The sequence below is a fragment of the Nerophis ophidion genome, linkage group LG15 (assembly GCF_033978795.1).
Source record: "Nerophis ophidion isolate RoL-2023_Sa linkage group LG15, RoL_Noph_v1.0, whole genome shotgun sequence".
In the NCBI taxonomy this organism is placed as follows: Eukaryota; Metazoa; Chordata; class Actinopteri; order Syngnathiformes; family Syngnathidae; genus Nerophis; species Nerophis ophidion.
In genome coordinates, this window is record NC_084625.1 from 10,815,823 (window position 1) to 10,841,876 (window position 26,054).

Below are 26,054 nucleotides of genomic sequence, written 5' to 3' on the forward strand. Positions count from 1 at the left end.
GACGGAGTGGCATAAAATTTGTATTTCTCTGGCATGTTGAAGAAAGTTATACATGTAAACCACGGGTGTCTAAAGTGCGGCCCTGGGGCCATTTGCGGCTTGCAGGTAATTTCTTAACGACATTTTAAAAATACGATTGAAAAATTTTTAAAACGTAAAAAGTGATATAAAGGAGCAAACGGGTGAAATGTAACAAGAAAATGTCGCAATGTTTACTCTAATAACACAAAGCTGCCATGCAGGCTGTTTCTTTCTTTAAAAAATAATAATGAATCAAAATCATTGTCATTATGAATTATTGACCTATTCAAGGCTCCAATTATTTCACGTTAAATTTTCCACTTTTACATATTTTTTGGGGGGAAAATGTTGCATATTTTTAAAGAAGGGCCTAAAATGAACAAACAAAAAACATAAACAACAAAAAAAATTATAATTGACGGGAAGATTTGAAGTTGATCTTGAGATTATTGTGTTAAAAGTAAACAGTAAAAAAAATTATAGTTTATTTTCTAACAGTTTAATGAGTAGGACCCTTTTAAGTGTCATTGCTCAAAAAAAAATAATTAATTAAAATCAATGGTGTTATGAGTTATTGACCTTTTTAATGCTCCAATTATTATATACTGTATTTCCTTGAATTGCCGCCGGGGCGCTAATTAGTTTAAAACCTCTTCTCACTCCTGCGCTTACCAAAGACATGCGGTAAAAGTAAGCATGCGCTAATTACTTCAAAACCTCTTCTCACTCCTGCGCTTACCAAAGGCATGCGGTAAAAGTAAGCATGCGCTAATTATTTTAAAACCTCTTCTCACTCCGGCACTTACTAAAGGTATGCAGTAAAAATTTGAGTGTGATGTAAGCTTGGACCTTAAATCCTACTGAATAGCTCTTAATCTTCTTCCTTTTACGCGATTTCAAATGACCGGTATTGAAATCAGGCTCCTCCATTTTGAAAATGATGACAGGGGAAGTGTCACTCGTGACGTCACCAGTTTAACCAGGCGGTAATACTAAGCATGCGCTAATTATTTTGGGAAGCAAATTTGACCCGGCAGTAATTCAAGGCAGGCACATACTATAAACCCTGCGGCAATTCAAGGAAATACGGTAATCTCAAATATTCCACGTAAAAAAATTATTGGGTGAAAATATTGCATATTTTGTGATTTTTCAATGAAAAAAAAAAAAATTTTTGTGACAAAAAGAGCAAACAACTTAAATCTTCAAAATCATTATATTGACAGATAGTCCTAATGTTGATCTAGAGATTTAAAACTTGAATAATAATAAAAATAATAATACTGAATAATGACACATTTTTTATATTTTTTTGACCAAAACCCTTTAGGGTCCCTGGGATCAAGCCTGAGTGGAGGCCCAAATGTATATTTTTTTATTAATATATATTGTATTGTTTTTTTAAAATAAATAATATCAAAATGGCCCCTGCTTGCTTTGATTTTTCAGTGTGCGGACCTCAGTGGATAAAGTTTGGACACCCCTGATGTAAACAAACTACGGTGTGTTCAAGGACCGCCAAAATTAGGACAAAACGGCGCTCGCCAAATACTCTCATCAGAGAATCATTTATAACATACAGTATATATCCATCCATTTTCTACCGCTTATTCCCTTATGGGGTCGCGGGGGGGGGGCTGGCGCCTATCTCAGCTACAATCGGGCGGAAGGCGGTGTACACCCTGGACAAGTCGCCACCTCATCACAGTATATAATATAATATATATTTCGCCAAATACTCTCATCAGAGAATCATTTATAACATACAGTAATTATCCATCCATTTTCTACCGCTTATTCCCTTTTGGGGTCGCTGGCGCCTATCTCAGCTACAATCGGGCGGAAGGCGGGGTACACCCTGGACAAGTCGCCACCTCATCCCAACATACAGTATATAATATAATATATATTTCGCCAAATACTCTCATCAGAGAATCATTTATAACATACAGTATATATCCATCCATTTCCTACCGCTTATTCCCTTTCGGGGTCGCGGGGGACGCTGGCGCCTATCTCAGCTACAATCGGGCGGAAGGCGGTGTACACCCTGGACAAGTCGCCACCTCATCACAGTATATAATATAATATATATTTTGCCAAATACTCTCATCAGAGAATCATTTATAACATACAGTATATATCCATCCATTTCCTACCGCTTATTCCCTTTTGGGGGCGCTGGCGCCTATCTCAGCTATAATCGGGCGGAAGGCGGGGTACACCCTGGACAAGTCGCCACCTCATCCCAACATACAGTATATAATATAATATATATTTCGCCAGATACTCTCATCAGAGAATCATTTATAACATACAGTATATATCCATCCATTTTCTACAGCTTATTCCCTTTCGGGATCACGGGTGGCGCTGGTGCCTATCTCAGCTACAATCGGGCGGAAGGCGGGGTACACCCTGGACAAGTCGCCAACTCATCGCAGCATACAGTATATAATATAATATATATTTCGCCAAATACTCTCATCAGAGAATCATTTATAACATACAGTATATATCCATCCATTTTCTACAGCTTATTCCCTTTCGGGATCACGGGTGGCGCTGGCGCCTATCTCAGCTACAATAATCATTAACTTTGGAATTTGATGCCAGCAACACGTGACAAAGAAGTTGGGAAAGGTGGCAATAAATACTGATAAAGTTGAGGAATGCTCATCAAACACTTATATGGAACATACCACAGGTGTGCAGGCTAATTGGTAACAGGTGGGTGCCATGATTGGGTATAAAAACAGCTTCCCAAAAAATGCTCAGTCTTTCACAAGAAAGGATGGGGCGAGGTACACCCCTTTGTCCACAACTGCGTGAGCAAATAGTCAAACAGTTTAAGAACAACGTTTCTCAAAGTACAATTGCAAGAAATTTAGGGATTTTAACATCTACGGTCCATAATATCATCAAAAGGTTCAGAGAATCTGGAGAAATCACTCCACGTAAGCGGCATGGCCGGAAACCAACATTGAATGACCGTGACCTATCAAAAACCAACATTGAATGACCGTGACCTTCGATCCCTCTGTATCAAAAACCGACATCAAACTCTAAAGGATATCACCACATGGGCTCAAGAACACTTCAGAAAACCACTGTCAATAAATACAGTTGGTCGCTACATCTGTAAGTGCAAGTTAAAGCTCTACTATGCAAAGCGAAAGCCACATATCAACAACATCCAGAAACGCCGCGGGCTTCTCTGGGCCCGGGATCATCTAAAATGGACTGATGCAAAGTGGAAAAGTGTTCTGTGGTCCGACAAGTCCACATTTCAAATTGTTTTTGGAAATATTCGACATCGTGTCATCCGGACCAAAGGGGAAGCGAACCATCCAGACTGTTATCGACGCAAAGTTCAAAAGCCAGCATCTGCGTTGGTATGGGGGTGCATTAGAGCCCAAGGCACGGGTAACTTACACATCTGTGAAGGCACCATTAATGCTGAAAGGTACATACTGATTTTAGAACAAAATCTAAGCGCCTTCTTTTTCATGGACGCCCCTGCTTATTTCAGCAAGACAATGCCAAGCCACATTTAGCACGTGTCCGGCGGGCCAGACTAAAAAAGCATAATGGGCCTTAAATTGCCCAGGTCTGTTTTATTCCATTATTTATGTTTTTTTATACATTTTTCATTAGTATTTTTAGAATGTGCTGGGGGCCGTCAAAAATTAAGCTGCGTGTTTCAAATGGCCCCCGGGCCACAAGCTGGTGACCCCTGCTTTAATTGACGTATCATGCTACAATATGTTTACTAATTAGGTGTAATACTGACTTGTAATAAACATGCTTAAATGATCTTTATATTCATCCAACTTGTATTGTGCAGGTTTCCCTAATTTTGTGTTCCAAACATGTGCTTCTCAAACTACCTCAGAAAACACAAGTACCAGCATATTGAGCAACATTAAAATACATTAGCATAGTAGGTCTAAGTATTCATTAAAACCAAATATTGTAATTTTGCAAGTATATTTAATAGTTTTGGCCACTGTAACTACACACAGTTTGAACAGTCACACTGTGTTTGAATATAGGAATATATTTTATTCTAGTGATTCTGCGGTGTACCACTAGATGGAGCCCACGTACCACAGTTTGAGGATCCCTGCTCTACTGTAAGTTTTTTGTGTGTGTGTGTGTGTGTGTGTGTGTGTGTGTGTTTTCCCCCCAGGTGAGTGTTGGGACCGTTGCTATGGCGAACAGAGGACCCAGTTACGGACTGAGCCGGGAGGTGCAGGAGAAGATCGAGCAGAAGTACGACCCGGACCTGGAGCAGAGGCTGGTGGACTGGATCGTGGCCCAGTGTGGAGGCGGCGTGGAGAAGCCCGTGACGGGCAGGCAGGGCTTCCAGCAATGGCTGATGGACGGAATCGTGAGTGGAAGAAAATATATACAAGACAGGATGGGAAGCAACATTTTATCAGCTGTTGCTGATAACACTTCAAGTAATTCATTGAAGTTTATTATTCAAAACGCTTGCAATTTCATGCAAGTATGGAGCCAGAACACTGACACTAAGTTTTGGCATGGAAATGTTTTATTAGGGACCGAGGACCCTATTGTATTTCTAAGGTTTTATTATTATATACCGCCGCCTCTTTGAGCTGTAATTTGACCCCCTTAACATGCTTCAAAACTCACCAAATTTTACACACACATCCGGACTGGCGAAAATTGCCATCTAATAACAAAACCAAACCCCAAAATTCTAAATTGCGTCCCTTAGGAAAAAACTTAGACATAACTGTGTGTGACTTCCATTAGGAATGTCGTAGAGACATGACAAAAAAACCTCTATGTAGGTCTGACTTAGACCTAGATTTCATACACTGACTTCCTTCAGCAAAAATCAACAGGAAGTTGGCAAAAAAACCCTTCAAAACGAAAGTTTCCAAACAAATGTCATTTTTGCCTCTTTGAACTGTAATTTGACCCCCTTAAAATGCTTCAAAACCCACCAAATTGGACACACATCAGGACTGGCGAAAATTGCGATCTAATAAAAAAAAACCAAACCCCAAAACTCAAAATTGCGCTCTAGCGCCCCCTAGGAATAAAACAGACAAAACTAATCCTAGGAAGAAAACACGGAGAAAACTGCTTGTAACTTCCGGTAGAAATGTCAGAGAGACATGAAACAAAAACCTCTATGTAGGTCTCACTTAGACCTACATTTCAATAATCGACATCCTTCAGCAAAAATCAACAGGAAGTTGGCAAAAAACCCTTCAAAAAAAAAGTTTCCTAAAAAATGTCATTTTTGCCTCTTTGAACTGTAATTTGACCCCCTTAAAATGCTTCAAAACTCACCAAACTGGACACACACATCAGGACTGGCGAAAATTGCCATCTAATAAAAAAACCAAACCTCAAAATTCTAAATTGCGCCCCTTAGGAAAAAACTTAGACATAACTGTGTGTAACTTCCGTTAGGAAGACATGACACAAAAACCTCTATGTAGGTCTGACTTAGACCTAGATTTCATACACTGACTTCCTTCAGCAAAAATCAACAGGAAGTTGGCAAAAAAAACCTTCAAAACGAAAGTTTCCTAAAAAATTTCATTTTTTGCCTCTTTGAGCTGTAATTTGACCCCCTTAAAATGCTTCAAAACCCACCAAACTGGACACACACATCAGGACTGGCGAAAATTGCGATCTAATAAAAAAAAAAAAAAACAACCCAAAACTCAAAATTGCGCTCTAGCGTCCCCTAGGAATAAAACAGACAAAACTAATCCTAGGAAGAAAACACGGACAAAACTGCTTGTAACTTCCGGTAGAAATGTCAGAGAGACATGAAACAAAACCCTCTATGTAGGTCTCACTTAGACCTACATTTCAATAATCAACTTCCTTCAGCAAAAATCAACAGGAAGTTGGCAAAAAACCCTTCAAAACAAAAGTTTCCTAAAAAATTAAATTTTTGCCTCTTTGAACTGTAATTTGACCCACTTAAAATGCTTCAAAACTCACCAAACTGGACACACACAGCAGGACTGGCAAAAATTGCGATCTAATATAAAAACCAAACCCCAAAACTCAAAATTGCGCACTAGCGTCCCCTAGGATTAAAACAGACAAAACTAATCCTAGGAAGAAAACACGGACAAAACTGCTTGTAACTTCCGGTAGAAATGTCAGAGAGACATGAAACAAAAACTTCTATGTAGGTCTCACTTAGACCTACATTTCAATAATCGACATCCTTTAGCAAAAATCAACAGGAAGTTGGCAAAAAACCCTTCAAAACAAAAGTTTCCTAAGAAATGTCATTTTTGCCTCTTTGAACTGTAATTTGACCCCCTTAAAATGCTTCAAAACTCACCAAACTGGACACACACATCAGGACTGGCGAAAATTGCCATCTAATAAAAAAACCAAACCTCAAAATTCTAAATTGCGCCCCTTAGGAAAAAACTTAGACATAACTGTGTGTAACTTCCGTTAGGAAGACATGACACAAAAACCTCTATGTAGGTCTGACTTAGACCTAGATTTCATACACTGACTTCCTTCAGCAAAAATCAACAGGAAGTTGGCAAACACCCCTTCAAAACAAAAGTTTCCTAAAAAATTTAATTTTTGCCTCTTTGAGCTGTAATTTGAACCCCTTAAAATGCTTCAAAACTCACCAAACTGGACACACACATCAGGACTGGCGAAAATTGGGATCTAATAAAAAAAACAAAACCCCAAAACTCAAAATTGCGCTCTAGCGCCCCCTAGGAATAAAACAGACAAAACTGCTCCTAGGAAGAAAACACAGACAAAACTGATTGTAACGTCCAGTAGAAATGTCAGAGAGACATGAAACAAAAACTTCTATGTAGGTCTCACTTAGACTTACATTTCAATAATCGACATCCTTCAGCAAAAATCAACAGGAAGTTGGCAAAAACCCTTCAAAACAAAAGTTTCCTAAAAAATGTCATTTTTGCCTCTTTGAACTGTAATTTGACCCCCTTAAAATGCTTCAAAACTCACCAAACTGGACACACACATCAGGACTGGCGAAAATTGCCATCTAATAAAAAAAAAAAAAAACTCAAAATTCTAAATTGCGCCCCTTAGGAAAAAACTTAGACATAACTGTGTGTAACTTCCGTTAGGAAGACATGACACAAAAACCTCTATGTAGGTCTGACTTAGACCTAGATTTCATACACTGACTTCCTTCAGCAAAAATCAACAGGAAGTTGGCAAAAAAACCCTTCAAAACAAAAGTTTCCTAAAAAATTTTATTTTTTTCCTCCTTTGAGCTGTAATTTGACCCACTTAAAATGCTTCAAAACTCACCAAACTGGACACACACATCAGGACTGGCGAAAATTGCGACCTAATATAAAAACCAAACCCCAAAACTCAAAATTGCGCTCTAGCGTCCCCTAGGAATAAAACAGACAAAACTGCTCTTAGGAAGAAAACACAGACAAAACTGCTTGTAACGTCCGGTAGAAATGTCGGAGAGACATGAAACAAAAACCTCTAAGTAGGTCTCACTTAGACCTACATTTTAATAATCGACATCCTTCAGCAAAAATCAACAGGAAGTTGGCAAACACCCCTTCAAAACAAAAGTTTCCTAAAAAATTAAATGTTTGCCTCTTTGAGCTGTAATTTGACCCCCTTAAAATGCTTCAAAACTCACCAAACTGGACACACACATCAGGACTGGCGAAAATTGCGATCTAATAAAAAAACCAAACCCCAAAACTCAAAATCGGCTCTAGCGTCCCCTAGGAATAAAACAGACAAAACTGCTCCTAGGAAGAAAACATAGACCAAACTGCTTGTAACTTCCGGTAGAAATGTCAGAGAGACATGAAACAAAAACCTCTATGTAGGTCTCACTTAGACCTACATTTTAATAATCAACATCCTTCAGCAAAAATCAACAGGAAGTTGGCAAACACCCCTTCAAAACAAAAGTTTCCTAAAAAATTAAATATTTGCCCCTTTGAGCTGTAATTTGACCCCCTTAAAATGCTTCAAAACTCACCAAACTGGACACACACATCAGGACTGGCAAAAATTGCGACCTAATATAAAAATCAAACCCCAAAACTCAAAATTGCGCTCTAGCATCCCCTTGGAATAAGACAGACAAAACTGCTTGTAACGTCCGGTAGAAATGTCAGAGAGACATGAAACAAAAACCTCTATGTAGGTCTCACTTAGACCTACATTTCAATAAGCAACATCCTTCAGCAAAAATCAACAGGAAGTTGGCAATTACCTCTTTAAAGCAAAAGTTTTTTAAAAACCCGTCACCTTTTTTCAAACATTATCTCCTCTGAGCGCGTTTGTTGTGTCGGCTTCAAATTGCACATGAAAGAGATTGAACCGTTCTGATTGAAAGTTGCGGAAAGAGTTTTTTAACTGCTCCGGTTTTGATTTTACAAGCCTTTAAAGAACAGCTGTGCTGCTGCCGTCTCAAGATGGCCGCTTAATAGCAAGAAGTACCAGCGTGACCACACAATGCAGAGAAGGTAGGTACTGTGCTGGTAAAGATATGTTGACTTGGTGAAAGAAGGAGGCACCAGTTTGACACCAGGATACAGAGAAGGTAGGTAAAGTGCAGGTAAAGATATGTTGTCTGGGTGATGGTTAGAAGCACCACCGTGTATGGGTGACAGAAAGAAGCACCAGTGTGACCCCAGGATGCAGGGAAGGAAGGTAATGTGCAGGTAAAGATATGTTAAACGGGTAAAGCCAGGAAACACCAGCAAAAGTCGGTCCTGTCCATCGCTGCTTGCAGCTTTAATTTTTATTGTTTTTCAAAGTCTACTTCCTGATTTTATCACATAATTAAAAAAATAAAAAAATCCACTTTGTATCAATGTCAGTGTTTTGGCACCAAACGGGGGATTATATCGGCCGGGCATATATAATCAGCACTGATGTTTTCACATATATCGCTATCTGCCTTTTTTTAATCACTATTCAAACAAATTATAATTAGTGAAGTAGTTAGTAATAACCACTACTTAATAATAAATGGTGAAGTAGATAGTAATAACCACTGCTTAACCTTCCTCTTGTGTTAACTTTCTGTTACCATCTCTTATGTTAACGGGTCGGTTTTCACCCATGTCTTAAATCAGCTGTAAAATACACTAAAAACAATTATCTATCATCCAATTTGTTTCTCATCTCTTGTTTACCTCGTTAGGCTTCCTTATCCTTGAAAATATTGGTTTTAATATTTTTGGTTTGGGCCATTAGGCCTTTTTTTGTCAGTATACCCCTCGATTTCAATTTTTAAAAATGGTAAAACGAACCTCAAGATAATCATATAAATAAAAAAAAAAGGTTGTTGTGTTACCTAACTATTACTAAGGGGTATTAGAACACATCTCTTAAATAAATGTGTTTTATTTATTTTTTCATTTTAAGAATTTTAACTATAGTAACATCTATGGTGTTACGGGTCAATTTCGACCCATATATATTTACTTTAAGAAAAAGGCTAAAACGTATTTTTTTCAGTAACAGAAATCCAACATCAAACAAACAACAACCAACAACCAATCAAGCAAATGAAACCAAGAGAAATAGATTACTAGTTCCAAAACTAATAAAAAAACAAAATCAGAGTGGCAAAAAGTGACACTTTTAGTGTCCGTCTTTTGTTTGTTTTTGTACAGGATAACAAGGTAAAATGAGAATCCACTAAAGCTCACATGATTGGGAGAGGAGCTGGCTGTCAGTGTGTTCAGTTTTGGCTCTTATCATTGCTTTATCATCTTATTTTTATAACTGGGTCAAAACCGACCCTAACAACACCAAGGGCATAATTTCTACCAGAGCATTTTATAATTTAGTGAAAAAAAATTAAAATGTTTTATTTTGTTGACAAAGAGGTTCCTGACAAAGTCAAAAAGCTTTGATGCAAAAAAATAAATGTATGTTGTGTTTTTATGCATGTAAAAACTAAAACGGGTCGGTGCCGACCCTAACACAAGACGAAGGTTAAGCATAAATAGTGAAGTAAATAGTAATTGTAGAGGCATGTAACGTGGTTTGTGGAGCTCCCCCGGGTGTTGTGGTTATGGCGGTCATTTACGTTCTGGAAGTAGTTTGACATGTCCTTGGGTATCAGGGATGTGTAGCGGATTTTATAGACTAGGCTCAGTGCAAGTTGTTTTGTCCATGCTGAGCCAGCCCACTTTGTGGAGAAGTAGGTAGGAGTGAGGTGTGATCTGGGGTGGAGGTCTAGAAGTAACCTGACTAGCTTGATCTTGGATGTTTGGAGTCTAAATTTTTGGGTTTTGGAGGCACTGGGGTACCAGGAGGTGAAAGAAATCGAAAATGGGTTTAATGAGACTTCCCGCTAGAATCTCCATGGTGCTTTTGTTGACCAGAGAGGAGATTCTGTGGAGAAATTTTGTTCGTTGGTTGACCTTTTTACATTTAGATTAGATTTAGATTTATTGGTCCCCGTTGGGGAAACTCATTTTCACTGCCATACATTTAAAAAATAGACATTACACATCACAAAAATAACAAAAAGACATCATACATGACCAACAAATTTACAGGCTTGTCAGACAGGCCGGCTGTTAAGGGCGGCTATAGCTGCAGGGATAAAGCTTTTCTTGAAGCGGGCCCTCTGGGATTTGGTGGTACCTGTACCTTTTGATTACCTTGGTTGCCATTTTATCACAGGAAAGATTAGCCATAAATGGCAGGCCATCTGCAGTGGGCACACTAGTCCATAAGATATCTTACAAACGTTGCTTGGAACAGAAACTCTATGGACAATTAAACGAAATGCAAAATACTTTCGGTTCAAGGCAAAAAAAAACAGGAAGTGCATTTTCAAGCCGCAGCAACTGCAGTGAGCGAACCCATCCAAAAGATGGCACTACAGCACAAGCAAGAACACACCTTTCTAGTGTTGGAAACTATTTGTTGAATACAAAACATCACGGGGGAAAAATCGATAAATTAGCTGCACCATTTTATAAGCTGCAGGGTTCAAAGCATAGGTAAAAAGTAGCGGCTTATTGTCCAAAAAAACATGGTAAGCTCTTATTCTGAGGTATGTCTGCATTATGTTTGTAAAAGTGAAACAGACCATGGATTGATTAAAGTGGACCCCGTTAAACAAGTTGAAAAACGTATTCGGATGTTACCATTTAGTGGTCAATTGTACGGAATATGTACTGTACTGTACAATCTACTAATAAATCCATCCATCCATCTTCTTCTGCTTATCCGAGGTCGGGTCGCGGGGGCAGCAGCCCAAGCAGGGAAGCTCAGACTTCCTCTCCCCAGCCACTTCGTCCAGCTCTTCCCGGGGGATCCCGAGGCGTTCCCAGTCCTGCCGGGAGACATAGTCTTCCCAATGGGTCCTGGGTCTTCCCCGTGGCCTCCTACCGGTCGGACGTGCCTGAAACACCTCCCTAGGGAGGCATTCGGGTGGCATCCTGACCAGATGCCCGAACCACCTCATCTGGCTCCTCTTGATGTAGAGGAGCAGCGGCTTTTCTTTAAGGCCCTTCCCGGATGGCAGAGCTTCTCACCCTATCTCTAAGGGAGAGACCCGCCACCCGGCCACTTGTACCTGTGATCTTGTCCTTTCGGTCATAACCCAAAGTTCATGACCATAGGTGAGGATGGGAACGTAGATCGACCGGTAAATTGAGAGCTTTGCCTTCCGGCTCAGCTCCTTCTTCACCACAACGGATCGATACGGCGTCCGCTTTACTGAAGACCCCGCACCGATCCACCTGTCGACCTCACGATCCAGTCTTCCCTCACATTGTGAACAAGACTCTGAGGTACTTGAACTCCTCCACTTGAGACAGGATCTCCTCCCCAACCCGGAGATGGCACTCCACCATTTTCCAGGCGAGAACAATGGACTCGGTCTTGGAGGCGCTGATTCTCATCCCGGTCGCTTCACACTCGACTGCGAGATCTGGCCAGATGAAGCCATCAGGACCACATCATTTGCAAAAAGTACAGACTTAATTTTGCAGCCACCAAACCGGATCCCCTCAACGCCTTGACTGCGCCTAGAAATTCTGTCCATAAAAGTTATGAACAGAATCGGTGACAAAGGACAGCCTTGGCGGAGTCCAACCCTCACTGGAAACGTGTCCGACTTACTGCCCACAATGCCGACCAAGCTCTGACACTGATCTACTAATAAATGTCTCGATCAATCAGTCAAAACCTGATGAAGTCGTGTATTCGATGTTGTTGTTTCCAGATCCTGTGCCGACTCATCAACAGCCTCCACCCGAAGGGCAAGGAGCCCATCAAGAAGATTCCAGAATCCCAAATGGCCTTCAAGCAAATGGAGAAGATCTCGCTGTTCCTGCAGGCGGCAGAGGCCTACGGCGTCACCACCACTGACATATTCCAGACGGTCGACCTCTGGGAAGGTAAACCCTCAGCCGTCTTTGCGTCTTTGACTTCCTGTCAACCGGCCGTGTCATGCAGGGAAGGACATGGCCGCCGTGCAGAGGACCCTCATGGCCCTAGGGAGCGTGGCCGTCACCAAGGACGACGGGCAGTACAAAGGAGACCCGGACTGGTTCCACAGGTAAACCGCTTCTTCTCTACGTCCATGTGGCTCCCCCCAACCCCCAAGCCTAACTAACCCCCCGTTGGGCGGTGCAGGAAAGCCCAGGGCTACCGGAGAGAGTTCACGGAGGAGCAGCTGCGCCAAGGCCAGAGTCTGATCAGCCTGCAGATGGGAAGCAACCGCGGCGCCTCCCAGTCGGGTATGACGGGCTACGGTATGCACCGTCAGATCATGTAGACCAGCGCCTTCCTGCTCTAGCTTGCTTGTTTCTACTAACCTGCTGCCCGTGTAGCTCGGAGCCTCTCTCCCGTTTGCAGAACTCACTTACCTCAAACCGTCGCCGTACCTTTTTATTATTTCATGTTAGAGTAAAACCTGATGATCCTCGGGCCATGTGCCTTCAAAGCATGCCGTGTATTCTTCCTCGCCTTTAGCAAACACAATAGGCAGACAGGGCAGTGTCGCGGTAGTCCTCTTCACCTTGTGCCTGCTTCATGGCTTCTAGACCAGGACCGGGTCCTGGCGGACTGGCCTGCAACCGTAGCACATTTCTGTTGATGCTATAATTAGGTTTTTTTTAAATAAGATGGCGTGGAGGTGTTTTGTGAGCTGGCGAGTTCGTGTCATGTGCACTTTTATGTTTGTGTTTTGCACCATGTTTATATTTACTGGCAGGAAATAAAGGATGTGACAAGATGTCCGTGTGGATTCTTGCTGACGCCAAGGTTGGCATCGTTTCAATTTGATCGATTCCGCGTCCTTGTTTAAGTTCCTAACGATTACGATTATTTTAACAGGAAGGATCTTCAGCAATTTTAGCATAAATCCTCGTTTTTACCATACAACTAGAGCTGCAACAACTAATCGATTATCAAAAAAGTAGGCGATAAATTTCGTCATCGATTCTGTTTTAATTATTTTTTCCTAAACCTTTATTAATAAACTGCAACATTTACAAACAGCTGAGAAACAATAATCAAAATAAGTACAAAACAGCGCCAGGGCGGCGCTGAGGCTACATCTCATGAGGTGGCAGTCAGCCAGCCAATGATGTGTCATGTGCAGCTCACGTGACCACGCCCTTCGAAAAATGGCGGAGGAAAACATGAGCGATAGTTCAGCGGAGAAACATCTTGGGGTTAATGCTTCAAAGGAGAAAAGTGCTTTTATTTTAATTTTTCTTCTTCTTTGTCATGAAAAAGGGAGGTTTTTGTGGTTGGTGCACTAATTTTTTTCCATTTTCTACCGCTTATTCCCTTTTTGGGGTTGCGGGGGGCGCTGGCGCCTATCTCAGCTACAATCGGGCGGAAGGCAGGGTACACCCTGGACAAGTCGCCACCTCATCACAGGGCCAACACAGATAGACAGACAACATTCACACTCACATTCACACACTAGGGCCAATTTAGTGTTGCCAATCAACCTATCCCCAGGTGCATGTCTTTGGAAGTGGGAGGAAGCCGGAGTACCCGGAGGGAACCCACGCATTCACGGGGAGAACATGCAAACTCCACACAGAAAGATCCCGAGCCTGGATTTGAACCCAGGACTGCAGGACCTTCGTATTGTGAGGCAGACGCACTAACCCCTCTGCCACCGTGAAGCCCGGTGTACTAATTGTAAGTGTATATAAGTGTATATATATATATTTTTATTTTATTTTTTTTAATTAAATCAACATAAAAAAACACAATATACACGGTGCACTAATTGTAAGTGTATATTGTGTTTTTTATGTTGATTTAATAAAAAAAATAAATTAATAAAAAAATATATATTTTTTTTTTTATAAAAAATTCTTCTGCGGCCCGGTGGTTGGGGACCACTGAATTAGTACAAAATCTATGAAAATATCCTTTAATTTTTATTTTTTCAAAAACCTTTGATTTAAATCCTTTTTTTTATGCAACGCTCGTTTGAAAATGTATATTTGAGTTATTTGAGCTTCTTATTAGCTCCCGGAGCACAGATGTGTAACTCAAGCGCTCAATAAGTGACCCAAAAACCTGCGGCAGCCAATGAAAAGAAGACCTTAGAGGTCCAAAGTTCCCAGCGCTCCTCCACATGGGCTCCATCTCCCACCCGGGCCCGCTGTCAGTGCGCTCGCCCGCCAGAGCCATGCTGAGACTCAGCCTCGCTCTCTTGCTCCTCCTGCTGGGGGTCCGCTGCGTGGCGCAGGAGGCGGCACCAACAAGAGGCTGCGCCTGCGGACACCCCGGGATCCCCGGGGACCCGGGGCACAACGGGGCGCCCGGGAGAGACGGCAGGGATGGACTCCGTGGCGAGAAGGGGGACACGGGTAAATAAAGACACGGTTTTTGCGCTCATTTTGGAATTAATAATACAAATTTTATCCTTTCTGATTAGGTGGAATTGGTCTGACGGGGTTGGCGGGAAAGGACGGCCCTAAGGGCGACGCAGGGGACCCGGGTAAGTGAAGGAACCTTCTCATCCAGATTTATGATCCTTTCCCACCTTCAAGAACCAGAACTAGAATGCTAACATGTAGCACACATACTTGATATATGCTAACGTTAGCGGGCTAGCATTTTAAACAACATTTCAGGTACACACTTCAGAGTAATATATTTTGGTGCTTGATGAATGTTACAGTTAGCATTTTCGCACGTTAGCATTAGCATGCAATTTTTTTTTGTGGCCAATTCAGAGTGTCATATTCTTAGGTGTTTTGTTCATGCTAACTGTAAGCATGATATTGTTAGGTAAATCACCAAAAATGATTCCCGGGTGTGGCCACCCCTGCTGCTCACTGCTCCCCTCACCTCCCAGGGGTCAAATGCAGAGAATAATTTCACCAATGGAAGTTGTGTCTTAATTACTTTTTTTTTTTAGGGGGATAAATCAGCAACAATTATTCCAGGGCGCGGCCACCGCTGCTGCTCACTGCTCCCCTCACTTCCCAGGGGTCAAATGCAGAGAATAATTTTGCCTAAATCAAGTTGTGTTAGTAACTTTTTTCTTTAAAGGGGGTTAAATCAGCAAAAATGATTCCCAGGCGCGGCCACCACTGCTGCTCACTGCTCCCCTCAACTCCCAGGGGTCAAATGCCGAGAATAATTTTGCCTAAATCAAGTTGTGTTAATAACTTTTTTTTAAAGGAGGTTAAATCAGCAAAAATGATTCCCAGGCGCGGCCACCGCAGCTGCTCACTGCTCCTCTCACCTCCCAGGGGTCAAATGCAGAGAATAATTTCGCCAATTGAAGTTGTTAATAACTTATTTTTTTTTTTAAAGGGGATTAAATCACCACAAATGATTCCTAGGCGTGGCCCCCACTGTTGCTCACTGCTCCCCTCAACTCCCAGGCGTCAAATGCAGAGGATAATTTCACCAATAGAAGTTGGGTTAATATTTTTTTTTTAAAGGGGGTTAAATTACCACAAATGATTACTGTGCGCGGCCCCGCTGTTGCTCACTGCTCCTCTCACCTCCCAGGAGTCAAATGCAGAGAATAATTTCACCAATAGAAGTTGTGTTAATAACTTTTTTTTTTTTAAAGGGGGTTAAATTGCCAAAAATGATTCCCGGGCGCGGCCCCCGCTGCTGCTCACTGCTCCCCTCACCTCCCAGGAGTCAAATGCAGAGAATAATTTTGCCAATTGAAGTTGTGTTTTAATAACTTTTTCTTAAGGGGGTTAAATCAGCAAAAACTATTGCCGGGCGCGGCCACCGCTGCTGCTCACTGCTCCCCTCACCTCCCAGGGGTCAAATGCAGAGAATAATTTCGCCAATTGAAGTTGTGTTAATAACTTCTTTTTTTTCAAAGGTGTTTATATCAGCAAAACAAATTCCCGGGCATGGCCACCACTGTTGCTCACTGCTCCCCTCCTCCCAGGGGTCAAATGCAGAAAATAATTTTGCCAATTGAAGTTGTGTTAATACCTTTTTTTTTAAACGGGGTTAAATCAGCACAAATGATTCCCGGGCGCGGCCACCGCTGCTGCTCACCGCTCCCCTCACCTCCAAGGCGTCAAATTCCGAGAATAATTTTAGCCAATTGAAGTTGTGTTAATAACTTTTTTTTTTAAAGGGGGTTAAATCACCACAAATGATTCCTGGGCGCGGCCTTGCTTTTGCTCACTGCTCCCCTCACCTCCCAGGAGTCAAATGCAGAGAATAATTTCACCAATAGAAGTTGTGTTAATAACTTTTTTTTTTTTAAAGGGGGTTAAATTGCCAAAAATGATTCCCGGGCGCGGCCCCCGCTGCTGCTCACTGCTCCCCTCACCTCCCAGGGGTCAAATGCAGAAAATAATTTTGCCAATTGAAGTTGTGATAATAACTTTTTTTTTAAAAGGGGGTTAAATTGCCAAAAATGATTCCCGGGCGCGGTCCCCGCTGCTGCTCACTGCTCCCCTCACCTCCCAGGGGTCAAATGCAGAGAATAATTTTTCCAATGGAAGTTGTGATAATAACTTTTTTTTTAAAAGGGGGTTAAATCAGCAAAAATGATTGCCAGGCGCGGCCACCACTGCTGCTCACTGCTCCCCTCACCTCCCAGGGGTCAAATGCAGAGAATAATTTCGCCAACTTAAAAATTTGAAAAATGAAATAGAAGGAACCAGAACTGTTCCTTGTCTTCCCAGGTGCACCTGGTCCAGCAGGGCTCAAGGGGAAAAAGGGGGACAACGGAGAGCAGGGCCCACTCGGGAAAATGGGGCCCCCAGGAGTCCAAGGGCCTGTGGGTTTGAAAGGAAGTAAAGGCGAGCTTGGGTTACCTGGACCCCAGGGCCCCGAAGGTGACGTGGGGGGGTCTGGACCACAGGGTCCGAAGGGGGAAACCGGCCTCCGTGGGGACAGAGGCATCCAGGGACCCGTGGGTCCCCCTGGCAGGCAAGGCCCTCAAGGGGACATGGGCGTTCCAGGTCACAAAGGCGCCCTGGGCCAGCGGGGGGAGACGGGGTCCCCAGGAGCCCCGGGTGACAAGGGCCAGGAAGGAGACGCTTGCGTTCTCCCCAAAAGTGCCTTCTCCGTGGGGCTGACGGCGCAGAGCAAGCTCCCGGCGGCTCACGCTCCCGTCCGCTTCGACAAGATCATCTACAACCGGCAGGACCACTACGACCCCCAGACCGGGAGGTTCACCTGCTCGCTGCCCGGAGCCTACTTCTTCACCTACCACATCACCGTCTTCTCCAGGAACGCCAAGGTGGCTCTGGTGAAGAACGGCGCCAAGGTGGTCCACACCGGCGACCACTACCAGAGCGGCGAGGACCAGGCCGCGGGGGGCGCCGTGCTGCACCTGGAGGCCGGCGACAAGGTGTGGCTGCAGGTGGTGGGGGGGGAGCTCTTCAACGGGCTCTTTGCCGATGAAGACGACGATACCACCTTCTCTGGCTTCATCCTCTTTGGCCCCTGAGGAAGTAAGTCCATTTTAACCGATTTTAATAGCATTTCAACTCATTTCAAGCTAAAATGTGTGGATGTTGATCTTGCATGCTAACAATAATATGCTAACAGTTTTTCAAATGTTTTTCCTTTGAACCTAAAAATCACGGCTTTTGATATTTGCCGCCGTCTTAGAAGTACGCTAACTTTTCCTATGTCAGAATGCTAATGTTAGCATGCTAACATTATTATGCTAACAGTTTTTCAAAATGTTATCGTTTGAACCTAAAAATCGCGGCTTTTGATACTTGCTGCCATCTTAAAAGTACGCTGACTTTTCCTATGTCAGAATGCTAATTTTAGCATGCTAAAAATAATATGCTAACAGTTTTTCAAATGTTTTTCCTTTGAACCTAAAAATCACGGCTTTTGATATTTGCCGCCGTCTTAGAAGTACGCTAACTTTTCCTATGTCAGCACGCCAATGTTAGCATGCCAACATTAATATGCTAACAGTTTTTCAAAATGTTATCGTTTGAACCTAAAAATCACGGCTTCTGATACTTGCTGCCATCTTAAAAGTACGCTGACTTTTCCTATGTCAGAATGCTAATTTTAGCATGCTAAAAATAATATGCTAACAGTTTTTCAATTTTTTTTGCTTTGAACCTAAAAATCACGGCTTTTGATATTTGCCGCCGTCTTAGAAGTACGCTAACTTTTCCTATGTCAGCATGCCAATGTTAGCATGCCAACATTAATATGCTAACAGTTTTTCAAAATGTTATCATTTGAACCTAAAAATCACGGCTTTTGATACTTGCTGCCATCTTAAAAGTACGCTGACTTTTCCTGTCAGAATGCTAATTTTAGCATGCTAAAAATAATATGCTAACAGTTTTTCAAATGTTTTTCCTTTGAACCTAAAAATCATGGCTTTTGATATTTGCCGCCGTCTTAGAAGTACGCTAACTTTTCCTATGTCAGAATGCTAATGTTAGCATGCTAACATTAATATGCAAACAGTTTTTCAAAATGTTATCGTTTGAACCTAAAAATCACGGCTTTTGATACTTGCAGCCATCTTAAAAGTACGCTAACTTTTCCTATGTCAGAAAGCTAATTTTAGCATGCTAACAATAATATGCTAACAGTTTTTCAAATTTTATTAGTTTGAACCTTAAAAACACGGCTTTTGATACATGCCGCCATCTTAGAAGTGCGCTAGCTTTTCCTATTTCAGAATGCTAATTTTAGCGCGCTAACATAAATATATTCTAACAGTTTTTCTAATTTTATTTGTTTGAACCTAAAAATCACGGCTTTTTTACTTGCCGCCATCTTAGAAGTACGCTAACTTTTCCAATGTCAGAATGCTAATGTTAGCATGCTAACATTGATTTTGATTTTAAAATTTAAATTAATTGATTTTGACACGTTTCCATCTTGCAAGTATCTTAACTCTTCCCATTATAACATGCTAAAAGTTTTTTCAAATTTTAATCATTTGAACGTAAAAAAATCACGGCTTTTGAAACTTGCTGCCATCTTAGAAATACGCTAACATTTCCCATGTCAGAATGCTATTGTTAACATGCTAACATTTATTTTGATTTTAAACCCCAAATTAATGGATTTTGAGACATGTTTCCATCTTGCAAGTATGTAGGCTTTTCCCATTACAACATGCTAACAGTTTTTCAAATTGTATTAATTTGAACCTAAAAATCACGGCTTTTGATACTTACCGCCATCTTAAAAGTACACCAACTTTTCCTATGTCAGAATGCTATGTTAGCATGCTAACATTAATTTTGATTTTAAACTTTAAATTCATGGATTTTGAGACATGATTCCATCTTGCAAGTATGTTTGCTGTTCCCAATACAACATGCTAACAGTTTTTCAAATTGTATTCGTTTGAACCGAAAAATCACGGTTTTTGATACTTGCCGCTATCTTAGAAGTACACCAACTTTTCCTATGTCAGAATGCAAATTTTAGCATGCTAACAATAATATGCTAACAGTTTTAAAAAAAATTTTCGTTTGAACCTTAAAAACACGGCTATTGATACATGCCGCCATCTTAGAAGTGCGCTAGCTTTTCCTATTTCAGAATGCTAATTTTAGCATGCTAACATTAATATGCTAACAGTTTTTCAAATTTTATTTGTTTGAACCTAAAAATCACGGCTTTTTTACTTGCCACCATCTTAGAAGCACGCTAACTTTTCCAATGTCAGAATGCTAATGTTAGCATGCTAACTTTAATTATGATTTTAAAATTTAAATTAATGTATTTTGACATGTTTCCATCTTGCAAGTATCTTAACTGTTCCCATTTCAACATGCTAACAATAATATGCTAACAGTTTTTCAAAAATGGTATTTGTTTGAACCTAAAAATCACGGTTTTTGATACTTGGCGCCATATTAGAAGTACTCCAACTGTAACGATGTCAGAATGCTAATGTTAGCATGCTAACATTGATTTTGATTTTTAAACTTAAAATTAATGGATTTTGAGACATGTTTCCATCTTGCAAGTATGTTTGCTGTTGCCATTAAAACATGCTAACAGTTTTTGCTAATTATATTTATTTAAAACTTAAAAATCATGGCTTTTGATACTTGGCACTATCTTAGAAGTACACCAACTTTTCCTTCTTTATGTTAACATGCTAAAATTTGTGTTGATCCGGAGCATTTAAACTTGGAATTCATGGGTTTTGAGACATGTTTACATATAGCAAGTATGTTAACTGTTCCCATTATAACATGCTAACATAAGCATGCTTGCTTTTAGCGTCAAGCCCATGAAAATTTCAGGCGAGATTTTTCTCGTTTTATATGCTCTTACTTGCTCATTTTATCCATTAATTTTGTTTACCGTTTGTCCTCATCAGAATCACAGGTGAGCCGGAGCCTATCCCAGCTGACTTAGGGGCGAGAGGCGTTCAAGAACACACTGGACTGGCAGACAATTGAATCACTACTTTTATTTTAGCCCCTTTTGATTTTTTCTTTAAAGATTGAACAACAATAAATGAAGGTAGATGTTAGACCTTGAATAGGTCTAACATTTATGACATTTTATTTATTATTACTTTTTGAGCAATGATAGTTTTTGAAAAAAGAAAAACAAAGTTTCCACAAAAAAAAAATCATAAAAGTTATAAAAATAAGTCGTACAATTTTTAATTTTTTTTATTTCAACGCTTGAATCTTTTTATTAACTTTTGATCCGTCCACTAAAAAAAATTCATAAAAGTTATAAAAATAAGCCGTACAATTTTTAAATATTTTTTATTTCAACGCTTAAATCTTTTTATTAACTTTAGATCCATCTGTCGATTAAAAGTGATTTTTTTCATATGCATTTTGTGACCTTTTTGTCAAAGAAAACATTGTTTTTTATTTGTCAAACACTAAAATATGCAATATATGTATGCTGTTCCCATTACAACATGCTAACAGTTTTTCAAATTGTATTCGTTTGGACCTAAAAATCATAGCTTTTGATACTTACCGCCATCTTGGAAGTACACCGACTTTTCCTATGTCAGAATGCTATGTTAGCATGCTAACATTAATTTTGATTTTAAACTTTAAATTCATGGATTTTGAGACATGTTTCCATCTTGCAAGTATGTTTGCTGTTCCCAATACAACATGCTAACAGTTTTTCAAATTGTATAAGTCAATCATTTATTACATTATTTTGATTCATTATTTATTATTCATTATTTACCGAAAATTTCCTCTAAAATCAACTGATTGTGATGAAAAGGAACTTGTACTTTTTTTTTTTTTTTTACATTTAACACATTTAAATCTCCAGATCAACGTTAGCTCTATCCGTCGATTGTACATTTTTAATATTTGCTTATTTTGTTACTTTTTTGCTAAAGGAAACATTATTTTTTATACGACAAACACTCAAAATATGCAATTAAATCTCTAGAGCAGGGGTCACCAACCTTTTTGAAACCAAGAGCTACTTCTTGGGTACTGATTAATGCGAAGGGCTACCAGTTTGATACACACTTAAATAGATTGCCAGAAATAGCCAATTTGCTCAATTTACCTTTAATAAATAAATCTATATATATAAAAAAATTGGTATTTCTGTCTGTCATTCCATCGTACATTTTTTTTCCTTTTATGGAAGGTTTTTAGTAGAGAATAAATTATGAAAAAAACATTTAATTGAACGGTTTAAAAGAAGAGAAAACACGAAAAAATGAAAAATTTTGAAACATAGTTTATCTTCAATTTCGACTCTTTAAAATTCTAAATTCAACCGAAAAAAAATGAAGAGAAAAATTAGCTAATTCGAATCTTTTTGAAAAAATTAAAAAAAGAATTTATGGAACATCATTAGTAATTTTTCCTGCTTAAGATTAATTTTAAATTTTGATGACATGTTTTAAATAGGTTAAAATCCAATCTGCACTTTGTTAGAATATATAACAAATTGGATCAAGCTATATTTCTAACAAATACAAATCATTACTTCTTCTAGACTTTCCAGAACAAAAAATTTAAAAGGAATTCAAAAGACTTTGAAATAAGATTTAAATTTGATTCTACAGATTTTATAGATTTGCCAGAATATTTTTGGGGAATTTTAATCATAAAAAGTTTGAAGAAATATTTCACAAATATTCTTTGTCGAAAAAACAGAAGCTACAATGAAGAATTTAATTAAAATGTATTTATAATTCTTTACAATAAAAAAAAATACTTGAACATTGATTTAAATTGTGAGGAAAGAAGAGGAAGTAATTTAAAAGGTTAAAAGATATATGTGTTTAAAAATCCTAAAATCATTTTTAAGGTTGTATTTTTTTATCTAAAATTGTCTTTCTGAAAGTTATAACAAGAATGAATTTATTTTAAAAAGTGAAGACCAAAAAAGTGGAATATTTGATGTGAAGTCATTGGAGCTTTAAATAGGTCAATATTCTTAACATGGCTTTTGATTCATTATTATTTTTTTGGAGCAATGACTGCTACTAAGAAAACTGCTTTGTATTATTAGTCACCATTGCAGTTTTTTCCTGTTACATTTTAGCCGTGTGCTCTTTTGTTTGTTTGTTTTTATAAGTAGAATGTGTAAAAAAAAATAATTAAAATGGCCGCCGGGGCCACACTTTGTACAACCATATGCCAATAACCTCAATATTGCCACCGCTTTGTTTTTGTTGGCTATTCTTCAGGCGCTTCGATAGTGGGACGGGCAGACTTACGTGACACAAGGAACTAATATGAGGAAGACAACAACTGGAAGGTCCAGTCTTCTTTAGTCTCCCTTTTTTTTCTTCCTTCTTCTTCTTCAATGGGCCATTCAAGGAGGAGGGCGTGGCTTCAGGGCTCCTCGCCCCCGCTTCTGACGTGTGATTGGCTAGCAGCCAAACAGTCAGGCGACTCTCAGCCAGTAACATCCCTCCTCCCGACCGCCCAAGCCCCGCCCCCTGCAGGTCGACTGCAACAAGTGCATGAAGATGCTCGCCGGCACTCACTTCTCTCAACGGCACTGGCAAAAAAACAACAAAAAAACGTCACTTTCTTGACCAACTTCTTCCATTTTCGACGTTAAAATATCCCCGTTTGACGTTTTTCGTCGTCCGACCGAGCGCCGACTTAATTGAGAAAGTTTGCCGGCGAGTTAGCTCAAGTTGCTACTAGCATTTGTGTTAAAATGTAGCCATTTTCTTTATTCGCTCGCTTTTTTTTTTCGTCTTTCTTCCCCCTCGCGTCGACATGTTGGTGCGGGCGGACACGGAGGAAGCCGGACTACTTTTCTATGGCTAAGACCACGCCAGCAGCTGCTCCGTTGATGTGAGGGCGGAGGACGTCGGCGACTATGAGCACGGTGAGTTCATTAAGTGACGTCATGTTGTTAATATGTGACGTCATACTAACATGCACACATGCACCTGGGGATAGGTTGATTGGCAACACTAAATTGGCCCTAGTGTGTGAATCAATCAATCAATATTTATTTATATAGCCCTAAGTGTCTCAAAGGGCTGCAAAAACCACAGACATCCTCGGTAGGGCCCACTTAAGGGCAAGGAAAAACTCACCCCAGTGTGACGTCAGTAACAGTGACTATGAGAAACCTTGGAGAGGACCGCATATGTGGGCAACCCCCCTCTCAAATGGGGTTATGCCAAAGGGTACGTTAGATTTTTTTAGAATATTCTAAAAATAGCAACAATTAAAAACTCCTTCATAGATATATTTATTGAATAATACTTCAACAAAATATGTATGTAAGTTCATAAACTGTGAAAAGAAATGCAACAATGCAATATTCAGTGTTGACAGCTCGATTTTTTTGTGGACATGTTCCATAAATATTGATGTTAAAGATTTCTTTTTTTGTGAAGAAATTTTTAGAATGAAGTTGATGAATCCAGATGGATCTCTATTACAATCCCCAAAGAGGGCACTTTAAGTTCAATCAATCAATCAATCAATGTTTACTTATATAGCCCTAAATCACTAGTGTCTCAAAGGGCTGCACAAACCACAACACAAACCACTACGACATCCTCGGTAGGCCCACATAAGGGCAGGGAAAACTCACACCCAGTGGGACGTCGTTGATGATTACTTCCTATAGTCACATATGGGACGCGGGTTGTCTTACGTCAGCTCCGGAAGCACCTGGCGGGTTTTTTCGGGGATAAATAGGGAAGTCCTTCTTTAGCTGCCGACTTGTTTCATCATATCATTGCACCTGTCAATGTTGACTTTTGTATACACATTAAATCAACAAAAAAAAGAATCATGACTTTGGAGCAATATTCACAGATTCTGCTATTTGGCTCTCTAGTGGGACCATGATTTTGGTTTTAACTTGTTCACAGGTCCTCATATGGAAGGTTTTCCTTGTTGATGTCTCAAGAAGGGTAGAAATACAAGCACACACAAACACGTGTAGAAATCTTTATAATTGATTCACTTGTTTATTTTTCAACAAGTTTTTAGTTATTTTTATATATTTTTTTCCCAAATAGTTCAAAAAAGACCACTACAAATGAGCAACATTTTGCAGTGTTATACAATTTAATGAATCAGACACTGATGACATAGTGCTGTATTTTACTTATTTATCTCTTTTTTTCAACCAAAAATGCTTTGCTCTGATTAGGGGGTACTTGAATTAAAAACAATGTTCACAGGGGGTACATCACTGAAAAAAGGTTGAGAACCACTGCCCTAGGGAACCGAGTGCAATGGATGTCGGAAGCACCTGGCGGGTTTTTTCGGGGATAAATATGGAAGTCCTTCTTTAGCTGCCGACTTAATTCATCATATTATTGCTGCCTTTGCACCTGTCAATGTTGACTTTTGTGTACACATTAAATCAACAACAACAACAACAAAAAAATCATGACTTTGGAGCAATGTTCATGGATTCTGCTATTTGGCTCTCTAGTGGGACTATGATTTTGGTTTTAACTTGTTCACAGGTCCTATGGAAGGTATATGGAAGGTTTTCCTTGTTGATGTCTCAAGAAGGGTAGAAATACAAGCACACACACGTGTAGAAAGCTTTATTTATAATTGATTCACTAGTTTATTTTTCAACAACTTTTTAGTTATTTTTATATCTTTTTTTCCCTAATAGTTAAAAAAAGACCACTACAAATGAGCAAAATTTTGCACCGTTATACAATTTAATAAATCTGAAACTGATGACATAGTGCTGTATTTTACTTCTTTATCTCTTTTTTTCAACCAAAAATGCTTTGCTCTGATTAGGGGGAACTTGAATTAAAAAAAATGTTCACGGGGTACATCACTGAAAAAAGGTTGAGAACCACTGCACTAGGGGACCGAGTGCAATGGATGTCGAGCGGATCTAACATGATATTGTGAAAGTCCAATCCATAGTGGATCTAACATAACCGTGAATGTTGTCTATCTGTTTTGGCCCTGCGATGAGGTGGCGACTTGTCCAGGGTGTACACCGCCTTCCGCCCGATTGTAGCTGAGATAGGCACCAGCGACCCCAAAGGGAATAATCGGTGGAAAAATGGATGGATGTGTTGTGTTCTGCGAGGGTGCCGTTACAGCCCTGGTTGTTATGGTGATGCTGGCTACAAG

At 40.0% G+C, this 26,054-nt stretch overlaps 3 protein-coding genes across 3 annotated transcripts in view; all 3 read left to right on the plus strand.

Annotated features, from left to right (window-relative positions):
• Window positions 1-13,279, plus strand: part of tagln3b (transgelin 3b) — an 18,409-nt gene extending 5,130 nt beyond the window's left edge. The window contains exons 2-5 of the mRNA XM_061921497.1: window positions 4,214-4,414; window positions 12,266-12,440; window positions 12,499-12,601; window positions 12,679-13,279. Coding sequence (XP_061777481.1) covers window positions 4,214-4,414; window positions 12,266-12,440; window positions 12,499-12,601; window positions 12,679-12,820 — 621 coding nt within the window. The 3' untranslated portion in view covers window positions 12,821-13,279. The remainder of the gene's footprint in view (window positions 1-4,213; window positions 4,415-12,265; window positions 12,441-12,498; window positions 12,602-12,678) is intronic.
• A 1,301-nt stretch (window positions 13,280-14,580) lies between these two features.
• Window positions 14,581-21,139, plus strand: c1qtnf9 (C1q and TNF related 9). The gene is made up of 4 exons (XM_061921511.1): window positions 14,581-14,882; window positions 14,951-15,013; window positions 17,190-17,963; window positions 20,837-21,139. Exons 1-3 carry the CDS (start codon window positions 14,648-14,650, stop codon window positions 17,957-17,959), a joined length of 1,068 nt encoding a protein of 355 aa, XP_061777495.1. The 5' UTR covers window positions 14,581-14,647; the 3' UTR covers window positions 17,960-17,963; window positions 20,837-21,139.
• Window positions 21,140-23,393: 2,254 nt separating this feature from the next.
• Window positions 23,394-26,054, plus strand: part of spata13 (spermatogenesis associated 13) — a 94,760-nt gene continuing 92,099 nt past the window's right edge. The window contains exon 1 of the mRNA XM_061921501.1: window positions 23,394-23,808. Coding sequence (XP_061777485.1) covers window positions 23,800-23,808 — 9 coding nt within the window. The 5' untranslated portion in view covers window positions 23,394-23,799. The remainder of the gene's footprint in view (window positions 23,809-26,054) is intronic.